This window comes from Prorops nasuta, unplaced genomic scaffold (assembly GCF_024137725.1).
Source record: "Prorops nasuta isolate Cenicafe-Biocafe unplaced genomic scaffold, Cenicafe_Pnas_1.2 PNAS00005, whole genome shotgun sequence".
NCBI lineage: Eukaryota > Metazoa > Arthropoda > Insecta > Hymenoptera > Bethylidae > Prorops > Prorops nasuta.
Genome location: NW_027116802.1, coordinates 2,067,748 through 2,078,999, shown reverse-complemented (window position 1 = coordinate 2,078,999; position 11,252 = coordinate 2,067,748). Strand labels below are relative to the sequence as shown.

The 11,252-nt window shown below is 31.6% G+C and overlaps 2 protein-coding genes across 2 annotated transcripts; one reads left to right on the top strand and one right to left on the bottom strand.

Annotated features, from left to right (window-relative positions):
- Window positions 1-279: 279 nt before the first annotated feature.
- LOC136773778 (SCAN domain-containing protein 3-like) lies at window positions 280-1,814 on the bottom strand. Its single transcript, XM_066727690.1, has 3 exons — window positions 1,370-1,814; window positions 1,147-1,297; window positions 280-1,030 (listed from the first exon to the last, which is right to left on the bottom strand). Exons 1-3 carry the CDS (start codon window positions 1,812-1,814, stop codon window positions 280-282), a joined length of 1,347 nt encoding a protein of 448 aa, XP_066583787.1.
- A 5,457-nt stretch (window positions 1,815-7,271) lies between these two features.
- LOC136773777 (uncharacterized) lies at window positions 7,272-11,023 on the top strand. Its single transcript, XM_066727689.1, has 2 exons — window positions 7,272-8,116; window positions 8,158-11,023. Exons 1-2 carry the CDS (start codon window positions 7,272-7,274, stop codon window positions 11,021-11,023), a joined length of 3,711 nt encoding a protein of 1,236 aa, XP_066583786.1.
- Window positions 11,024-11,252: the final 229 nt, after the last annotated feature.

Below are 11,252 nucleotides of genomic sequence, written 5' to 3'. Positions count from 1 at the left end.
ATTATTGCTTTCCAAAGTAGTCGCTAAATGCAGACTGAAATTATGTATTGAAGCTTTGCTAAGTAGTCGCTGAATGCAGACTGAAATTATTTATTATTGCTTTGCAAAGTAGTCGCTAAATGCAGACTGAAATTATTTATTATTGCTTTGCAAAGTAGTCGCTCAATGCAGACTCAAATAATCTGTTGAAGCTTTGCAAAGTAGTCGCTAAATGCAGACTGAAATAATTTGTTGAAGCTTTGCAAAGTAGTCGCTAAGTGCAGACTTTCCTTTAACATTTTATTCTACTTCGGTATCATCATCACTATCTTCATATGCATGCAGATTTAAGTTACTTTTAGCTGTAACAAGTTTTGAAGAATATAATGAATTTTTCATTAATTCTAAGTGCTGTTTTGTTACAGTCATTGATAGTGATGTTTCTTCTTTGGATCGAAGTGCGTATTTTACTACGCAAATTGCATTCAATGTTTCATGTGAAAGTTTATTTCTTTTTCTTGTTTTACTATCAGGTATGATAGAAAAACATATTTCTGCTTCCGCGTTTGAATGAGGAAGAGATCTTACTAAATTTAGTAATGCTCCTAATTGTGGATATCTCAGCTCTTTATTGCTATTTTTTGCTGAACATATTGCTTGCCACATATTATCGAATGATAATTTCGACCAGTATGTCTTTACATCATATGTTTCATTAGAATACAGAGATGTCCATTCAATTTTGATTGAATGTTCATCAAAATGTCCTAAACGACGGCAAATTTCCAGTAATTTTATACTACTGGTTTCTCGATCCTCATCAAACAATGCTTTTTCCATTTGAAATATATTTAGATTTTCCAAAAATTTATCAAATATTGGAAAACGATTACGAACCTCTTGACTGGCTTTTATCAAGAAAGATAAACAGTTTTGACGAATTAATTGAATTTGTTCTTCGTTCAATTTTTCTTCAATCAATCCATCTTCTAAATATTCAGCACAATCAGGTCCGATATCTATTGACTGAAGGGGAAGCTGGTTATCAGTTCTTCCAAAATCAATATTCCGTAAATAAGGAATTAAGATTTCATCTTTTAATAAAGCAGGCTTGATAAATTTTTGTAACAAAAACATTAAGAATTTCATGCACGATTTATGCAGTACATGAATTCTAATTTCGCTTGCTTGAAAAATGCATTCAAAGAATTAAATTTTTTCAATACATTTTCCAGAAAATATAAGTAAGGCTTTGTTTCTGGATTATTCATTGATAAAAGCATTTCTTCTGCTTGACTTTTATTTTCTGACATTTGTTCTAATAAAAAAGTATGAATAATGTTCCATTGTTCTAAAATCCGTTCTATGCATGTATGACGAGAGAGCCAACGCGTTTCTGCATATTTTAATAAATTTTTAGTCTCTTTCTCAAAAGACTGCTGAAAATCTTTAAAAATAGCTGTCCTTTTAGGACTTCCATTTATAAAAGTGACTATCTTTTTTATAAAGTTTCCGCATTCTACTGGCAACGTTTTACATGCATTAGAAGCTACTAGTGCAGAGGAGTGACAAATGCATGGCATTGTTACTAATCGTGGACAATTCTTTAAAAGTCTAGTTTGGAAAGAATCGTGCTTTCCAACCATTACCGATGCATTATCACAGCTTAATCCAATTATCTGTGATATTGGTATTTCTTTTTTTATAAGTTCACTACTAAATGCTTTAAACAGTTTATCTGCTGAACAGTCGCTTGCATCTAAGTTTATTAATTGAAGTAAATTTACTTCCACGCGTAATGATTTACTGTCCACGTATCGCGTAAGTAGTGTCATTTTTTTCTCATTACTAATGTCTGAAGTTTCATCCTCAAATACGGAAAACTTATGATTTGTAACTTAGTAGTTATCCGTGCACTTTCATAAGGACATAAGACATTAGTAATAATATTTCTTAGTTTTGTTTTCCCCAAAGACATTGATTGCAGAACATCCGGTTCCATACCAATTTTTTTGAAGATTGTCAACAACTCTGCACTGTACGTAAATGGAAAATTATGTTCCACGAAGAAAGTTGCTAGCTTGATTTCAGCGACTTTAACTTCATCATTGAAATCAAGGTGACCTTCTTTAGAAGTACAAGGATATGTCATTTCCTCGTCTTTTACAATATCTAATTCTTTTATTTTTACTTTATGAATCTCGGAATTAGCATGCTGAATGACTTTTGCTTTACTGGATTCATAATATATTTTGCAAGCAACGCAAAAAAATTTATAATTGTCGTTAGGGACGCTACGTAGCCATATCTTCAAAGAAGGGTTTTCATCATACCATTGAGGTTGAAAACGCTTCCATCTGGAGATTAATGATTTCCCCTTTTCTTCCATTTTCTATTTACATTATTATTAATATATTGTACTCACAATATTAATGTATTCCTCTACAGGTAATCCTTTATCGTTTCTTTAATAAAAATCACTGGTCACCAAAGGTAAAACACTTGAATGAACCTAGTAATTATTATAAATATCTTTTCAAAAATTAATAATTTTTGAAAGGCACAACACGCTCGCTTAATTACTTAATATTTGTGTAATCTTTATTCGCGTTATTATTTTAAGTCGTTCAATGTAGACGATTGAAACCGACTGAACGATGAATATATACATTAGTTGGAGAATCATGTTATTGTTTGCATTTTCTAATAAGAGATACATAACACATATAACTGGATCATCCTCCTTAAGCCTTAAGCGCTAGCCTTTACCGGTATCAACTTGGTGCGAAAGTAAACAAATATTGACAGCCCGTGTGAGGTCTGGTTGAAATAGACGTCTCATTTCTAATGGATCAGCTGGCCCGTCAGTTTGAAGCGTAAGTACTCTAACTTCATTTTGTCCTAAATATTCAGATTTAAGGACAAATTTTAATACTTAAAAACAATTTATAATAATATATTCGTTTGAGTGTTACAATTAAAAATTTTATCTTTAAAATATTCATTTTCTAGAATTTGAGAGATAATCGCAATTCTTATCAAAACAGTGTATGTTATTCTTGGTTTAAAATTTCGTTTGTTTTGTTTTCCAGAATGCCATACATAGAGGAAGCCTCAGAAAGCAAGCATATTTATCTCATAATCTAAATAATTGTAAATTATAAAATTATATTAATTTTTTATTATAATTTTTATCATCAATAGACGACAACCCCAGCATTGGCGACCGGCTCCAAAAAATGGAGCGAATGGTGCGCGCATTGCTGGTGCGCCAGCAACAGCAACAGTCACAAAAACAGCCACAGCAGCAACAGCAACAACAACAGCAACAACAACGGCAGCAACAGCCGCAGCTGGAGTGGCCGGGAGAAGGGCACTCCCACCCACAAAACAATGTGGGTGAGGGTGTGGGGCAGGCGGTGGCCACAGACGAGCGAACCCGTAAGCATACATATTTATTAAATTATTAAAATTATCATACCTGCGGTCCACTGGTTGAAATAGGTATAGGTTCAGATTCATTCCTTAATGTTTAAAAAATTGCAATAAAAAACTGCAGTTATTGGAAGATTCAAAATTCTTCAAAATACTGTTAGCCAATTGTTAAAATCATTTAAATTTTCTTGAACTCTGTATACGTTTATAAATAATTGTACTTAAATAAAAAAGTAAAAATTCTCTTATTAAATTAACTATTAATTTATTACATATATTATATTGCAGGAACTGCGCGAGGGGGTAAGGCCCGGCGCCTTTGGGCGCAAATGCGCGGTAGAGGTGTTGGGAGAGGAAGAGGAGGAGGAGGATTTAGAGGAAGAGGAGGATGGAGAGGAAGTGGAAGAGGTGGAGGAAGTTGGAGGTGCGGCGAAATAAAAAAATTTTATTTCAATTTTCAAATAAAATTTATATTAAAATGTAATCAGGTCTACTTATTCATCTTATCCTATCCCATTTTCGTAATAATTCTTCGAATTTGTGAAGGGTTATGAAAGGAGGATTGTTTAGTGGGTAGTGTTTAGACCTTAAAGAACCAGGGAGCTTGAACCAACTTTGAAATAATCGGAGCAATGGTAATTCCTGGGGGTCATGAGTCCCACACTACCAACAAGGAGACAAGAATTATAATGATAAGTCAGCTTGATGGTGTGCATAAAGGCATTTTAACCTCTTTAAAAAAAGAAGAAAAAAATCCCATCCCAATAAACATTAAAATAAATGTAAAACAGTTGGTTAATAAATCATTGGATACATATATAAGTATCTTTCGGATACTAAAGCATTTACTCCTTTAACTTTGAAACACAAAGGAGTTAATAAATATCAATACAGATGTAATCAGAAAATGATTGTCCGATAATAACAGTGGATGTTTATGTGTCTGCTAAAATAAATACTTATTATATCCACAGAGCATCAATATATGCATTTATATCTTTAAGAAATATTGTCACTTTCAATTGTGCTATGTTAAAAGTCAAAATGATTTTCTCCTTCCGTATGTGAATATTAGAGAAGAAGGAATCATTTTTCGATCTATTTGACAGATCAGCTGTTTGATTTCGAAGCAATTACTCTGGGTTCAATAGCCTTTAGTTTTTGCGGCATTTACCCGAGTGTTGTGTGTTTATCAGTCTGTCTTCTTCTCGCACTTTAAATAGCGGGCTCTCTCTCTAGCGCACGCTTTAGTTTACCTGTTCGCTGCATAACACAGGCTATCTCTGTTGTACTTACTCAATATGTAAGTTTTATATTCTGATAGCCTCTTAATACAGTATATATGCTATATAAATACTTTGTTTGGCTACATCGTCTCATCTCTGTCAGTCATGCGCGTTTACTTGTCAAGAACGATAAATCGTTTTTGTATATATGAGCTATTTCAAAATAAATTGATTGCAATAGAAATAATAAATTAAATCCCAAATACAAATCTTGGGTTACTTATTTTTAATTCCACATCCATCAAAAATATTCTTCGTAATGTTGGAGTCACTTTTTGAAGCTACAGCTGTTAAAGTCATTAATGATTAGAAATATGCAAAAAAAATATTTTATTTCATTAGGAAAAGACATGCGAAATAAATATATGTACGATTATAATTGATATTTTATTCTGTAAATTGAATTTCATAGAGAAAGCTTCCATCGATCTAACAGGCCACTAAGCTTCTTGGTTGACAATTGCGTCCCGTAGCGCAGATGATAAGGCGCTTGCTTGCTACTTAGGCGGACTCGGGTTCGATTCCCGCAGATTCATGCAAACTTTTTTAATTTTTTTTTTCGGCATGAATTTTTTTTTTTATTACCATTAACCTACTAGATTAAATAATAAATTAAGAAAATAAAATATTTTTAGCAATAATACGTTACATATGAGTCTTAAGAAAATTGACCAATGTTACGTAATATCATCGCATTTCCTTATTTATTATAAAATCTTGTTGAGTCTCAAATGATTTAAAATAAAACACATGATATATCATTGCCATCTATGAGAAAATTAACATTCTCAATTCTTTTTTGTTTTTTATTACTTACTACAAGTTCAGTTCTCTGAAACTTTCCGATGAGTGCACACGTTATAATAGCTAATATTAAAAAAGAGAAGAAGGTTGATTCTTATTTTCTGACTCTCATTTTGTGTATCACAATAACGTATTTTGTATATATAAGTTATATTTTTTGCGGATCAATTGATTCACGTGGGTAATTATACCAATTCTTTACAACAAATTTAAGAATTCATTAATAACCAAATCATTAAGAAACACGGATTTCTTAAACATATATCATATATATCGAGTTTGATATATAACAAGAAAGGAGATGTAATATTTGCATTCTTCCTGCTAGTGATCTAATGATCCATGCGTAATTACACTGTGAGTACTCCTTTGTATCATAAACATTTGTATGGGGTTTTTTAATCCGTTTTACGGTTTTTCCCCAATTTTTTTGAGCTCAAATATATTTAAAGTTTTATAGCTCAATCAGTATTCTATATTTGCATTTTTAAAATTCACACCTATAATTTCATGTTGAATATTATAAAAATCAGTATACGAAATTCTAATGATAAATTTTCTCCAAAGGAAAATTTGTTCAAAATTATTCATGGTGCCTCCTGTGAGGTGTGAATTTGATGCATTGGTGTTTGTACGTGACATAGATGAGAGTCATAAGATCAATTGTTTCATAATAACAAAATAATAATGATAGTTTTCTTTTTAATACACTCGGGTGCTTATTTGCATGGATACATTACTGAGCTCTTAGTAACACTCATATGCAGCTCCTACCGCATTGCACCTTCTTCTTTTTTATCCGTGATTGAACAAAAGTTTGCTGAATCGCTCTTTTTCTTGCTGGGACCACCGAATGGAAAACATCGTGCAATGAACGTGTAATTTGTTTAATTTGATACAACTGCATTTCATCAATTTTTTTTTAAGTAACGCGAGTGTAAGTGTTTCGAGTGATATATAGGTTTTTCAACGAAACTACAGATTCGCAATAAGAACTTCAAAGGAAATCTTAATGAAGAGGACAATTGATCATACACACATTAAGGATAATTAAATTATTAATATGAGCACCGTTTTTAGATAAGTACTCCATATTTTTTGTTTTATTTTCCTTCTTTCCTTTAAATAAAACAATTCGGTGTTTGATATTCATTTCGGTAACGGTAATTAATTCGTAATTTGAACGTTTTTCCTAAAATGAAATTTTTTATAACAAAATAATTAAAATAAAAAGGAGTTTGCATATTTTAATTGCCCTATAAAGATTGTTCCGACATATTTTTTTTTTTGATGGATTACAATGAATATGTTCACTTAGTAACAGAAAATTTATTCAATGTTCATTTGGTTATAAAACCAAAGCAGTAGCTGAATTCTTTCTTTTCTTTGTTATGATAATGTTAATAATTTGTCGTTATATTTCATAATTTCATAAAACATTTTTTTTTTTTTTTTGCGAAATTATTTCTTAAAACATTAAATATTATTCTACACAGTTTCGTGAATAATTAACTTTTTTTAAAAAAAAAAAACACAGACACAACATATAATTGTTTTCTTCGAAAGTATTTCATAATTAATTCAAACATGAATGTTATATTTAGATTTTGTTCTTTTGTGTGCTTTTTTCTGAATATCAATGAATTATTTTAAATAGATTAAGGTTAATGTTTCGAGTTTTTTGAAACGAATAATTGGCATTAATGCAATAAGGGTTATTATTTTTAGTAATTCATTGATCCAATTGATATTTTTTTTTTAATTATAATGGCGAATCCAGAATTACGTGTTTTAATATCAAAGAGAACGAGTCTTAAAGCCCAAATTACATTATTAGAAAAACATGTTGACGAAGGAGTACTCGATTCAACAAATCTTAAATTACGTATTGAAAAATTGACAGTTTTGTTTGATCAATATGAACAGAATGTATTGCCTCAATTAATTACTTTGTCTCCAGAAATTGATCACTTTACACAATTTGATGAAATTCAAAACAACTTTTATGCATTGAAGACTCGAATTACAAATACGACACGAATTGATCAGCCAATAATTTGCTCAACACCAGCAGTTTCTTCTTTGAGATCTGGCACTATTCGGCAAGAAACGCCTCCAGTTTCTTTTAATCTTCCTCAATCAGGCCCTTCCAATGAATCTCAAAATAATTCTTCAAGCATTTTGCAGAATTCAGCATTGAACGCATCGGAAACACTTAAACGAATTAAGCTTCCTGTTGCTACTTTGCCAAGCTTTGAGGGTTCATTTGATGGATGGTTAGCTTTCAAAAATACATTTTTATCTTTAATTAATGCTCGTGATGATTTATCAAATGTTGAAAAATTTCTCTATTTACGTTCATGTTTAAGAGGTGACGCGGCAAAAAAGATTGCTTTATTATGTCCTAGTGATCATAGTTACGATATAGCTTGGCAATTGCTTACTGATACATATGAAATAAAACGACTCTTGATATCTCGTCATTTATTAGGCATTTTAAATTTGCCTAATCAGAAAAATGAAACATCAGAAGGTCTGAGTTATTTAGTCGAAACTGTGCAACAACATGTAAAATCATTAGAATCATTGAATGTTAACATAGAATCTGAAATGTTGGTACAAATTCTTGAAACTAAATTACATTCATTAACAGCAGAAAAGTAGGACCAACTATACAACCAAAATTATTTGAACAGTTAATAAAGGCAAGATGTCATAAAATTTTGATTACTGCAGATATTGAGAAAATGTACAGACAAATTTGGATTCATGAGTCAGATAGAAAATATCAACGAATTTTTTGGAGGATAAACAATGAAATTCAAACATATCAATTGAATACAGTTACTTTTGGTGTTGCATCTTCACCTTTTCTAGCTATTCGGGTACTTAAACAACTTGCAGATGATGATGGTTATAAATTTCCTCTTGCTGCTAACATTTTAAGATCTGATTTTTATGTGGATGATTTGATTACAGGAGCAAACAATTTATCTGTTGCTATTCAAATTCAACAGGAATTATCTCAATTATTAAAGAATGGTGGTTTTAAAATTAGACAGTGGGCATCTAATGATCCTCGTGTATTGGTACATTGTGAATCTGATTCCATAAATTCTAATTTGCTATTTGATAGAGATAACATTCTAAAAACTCTTGGCATTTATTGGAATGCTACAAGTGATTCAATTTCATATACTGTAAAACCTATTGCACACACTGAGAGAATAACAAAACGATTTATTTTATCAGAAATAGCAAAAATCTTTGATCCATTGGGTCTTCTTGGTCCAGTTATTTTATTTGCTAAAATTATTATGCAACAATGTTGGAAATGCAAAGTTTCTTGGGATGAAACAGTACCAACCAATTTACATACTACTTGGAGTCATTTCGCTAATCAACTAAATAGTTTAAATAACATTTCAGTAAATCGGCGATTAGTCGTAGATGACTCAGTTTCAATCCAAATACATGGTTTTTGCGACGCAAGTCAATTCGGTTATGGAGCATGCATATATATTAGATCAATTGATAATAAAGGACATATTCAATCACATTTGTTATGTGGTAAATCTAGAGTGATTCCAGTAAAAGGGATGACAATACCTCGAGCGGAGCTCAGCGGAGCATTAGTATTGGCTCGACTTGTAAATGACATTCGAACAACTCTGATTTTACAAATAGATCAAATATTTCTATGGTGCGATTCAACAATTACATTACATTGGATAAATACTTCTCCGAATTTATTAAAGATATTTGTTAGTAATCGAGTTCGAGAAATTCGTGAATTAACTACTAATTGTATTTGGCGTCATATTAATACCAAAAACAATCCAGCTGATGCATTATCTAGGGGTCAATTACCTGATGCATTTCTTCAAAATCAAATGTGGTTTAATGGACCAAGTTGGTTACAACAACCGGAATCAAAGTGGCCAAATGTGACATTACAAATTCCTTTGGAAATTTCAGAAATACGAAATAACATATGTCTGGCCACAACTATAACAAATCATACTGAATTTTTAAATAGATTTTCATCATTTAGAAGAGCAGTTCGAGTTATTTCTTATTGTTTACGAATGAAGCTAAACAGTCAATTTAAGAGAACAATAACAATTGATGAGATTCACGCAACTGAAATACAAATTCTTCGATTAGTACAAGCAGAAGCATTTCATGAAGAAATTAATGTAATATTAACTTTAAACAAGATGAAGAAAAATCGATTAACATCATTAGCTCCTTTTTTGGATAGAAGTGGCATTTTGAGAGTAGGGGGTCGCTTGATTCATTCGTCTTTGTCTCATTCTCAAAAACATCCAATTTTACTACCTAAAAATCATCATGTAACCAATATAATTATTTCCGATGCACATTTAGATAATCATCATTCAGGAATTCAATCTACTCTTCATTTTATTCGTCATAAATACTGGTTACTCGATGGCAAGAATCAAGTGAGATATGTCATTCATAAATGCATACCATGTTTTCGTTTTAGAGCTCAACCAGTTTCTTATAAAATGGGAGATTTGCCTGAATTCCGAGTGAATCAAGCTCGACCATTTAAGAATACTGGTATAGACTACTGCGGTCCTTTATTCATTAAAGAAAGGAAATTTAGAAATCGTGGACGAATTAAAGTATATATTTGCGTTTTTATTTGTATGACAACACGAGCAATACATCTTGAAGTAGTAAGTGATATGACTACTGTTGGTTTTTTAGGAGCTTTGTCTCGTTTTATTGGTCGTAGAGGTATACCAACAAATGTTTATTCTGATAATGGAACAAACTTTATAGGAGCAAATAACGAATTAAAACAATTATACGTTTTATTTAACTCTGAATCATTTCACAATGAAGTAAATCATTTCGCTTTACGGAAACATATTTCTTGGCATTTCATACCTCCACTTACTCCACATTTTGGTGGAATGTGGGAAGCTGGTGTCAAGTCCTTTAAACACCATTTTAAACGAGTTATAGGTGACAGACTTACTACTTTTGAAGAATTAAATACTCTCGTAATTGAAATTGAATCAATTCTTAATTCCAGACCATTATGTGCCATATCTTCGGATCCCAATGATCCAACAGCTTTGACACCAGCGCATTGGTTTATTGGTGAACCATTCACTGCGTTGCCAGAACACGATCTTTTATCTGTTCCAGAAAATCGACTTTCTTCATGGCAAATCATCAAAAAAGGAAGACAAGAATTTTGGCGTAGATGGTCAGAAGAATATTTGGGAGAACTTCAAAAACGATATAAATGGACAGAATCTAAAGGTGAACTACAGCTAGGAATACTGGTACTAATCAAGGATAAAAACCTTCCTCCATTACAATGGCAGCTGGGCAGAGTCATAGATTTACATCCAGGACTTGATGGCGTCGTACGAGTTGCAACAGTTAAAACTTCAAATTCTAAATTGAAACGCTCAACCACGCTTCTTTGTCCATTACCAGGGCAAAACGTATCATTCAGAAATCATCAAATTGATTAAACACTAACCAACAGTATAAAGTTAATTTAATTTTTAATCTGAATTATTCTGAATTCATTCTTTATAACGTGTGTTTTGATCGCCACTCTCTCAAGGGGGGAGTATGTTGAGTCTCAAATGATTTAAAATAAAACACATGATATATCATTGCCATCTATGAGAAAATTAACATTCTCAATTCTTTTTTGTTTTTTATTACTTACTACAAGTTCAGTTCTCTGAAACTTTC

Coding starts and splice junctions, on each gene's coding strand:
- LOC136773778 (XM_066727690.1), bottom strand. CDS start 1,814: ATGACACTACTTACGCGATACGTGGACAGTAAATCATTACGCGTGGAA. Junction 1,298..1,369: donor ATTAAAATATGCAGAAACGC/GTTGGCTCTCTC, acceptor CTTTTTTATTAG/AACAAATGTCAGAAAATAAA. Junction 1,031..1,146: donor CAAGCGAAATTAGAATTCAT/GTACTGCATAAA, acceptor TGATTTTGGAAG/AACTGATAACCAGCTTCCCC.
- LOC136773777 (XM_066727689.1), top strand. CDS start 7,272: ATGGCGAATCCAGAATTACGTGTTTTAATATCAAAGAGAACGAGTCTT. Junction 8,117..8,157: donor GTTAACATAGAATCTGAAAT/GTTGGTACAAAT, acceptor ATTCATTAACAG/CAGAAAAGTAGGACCAACTA.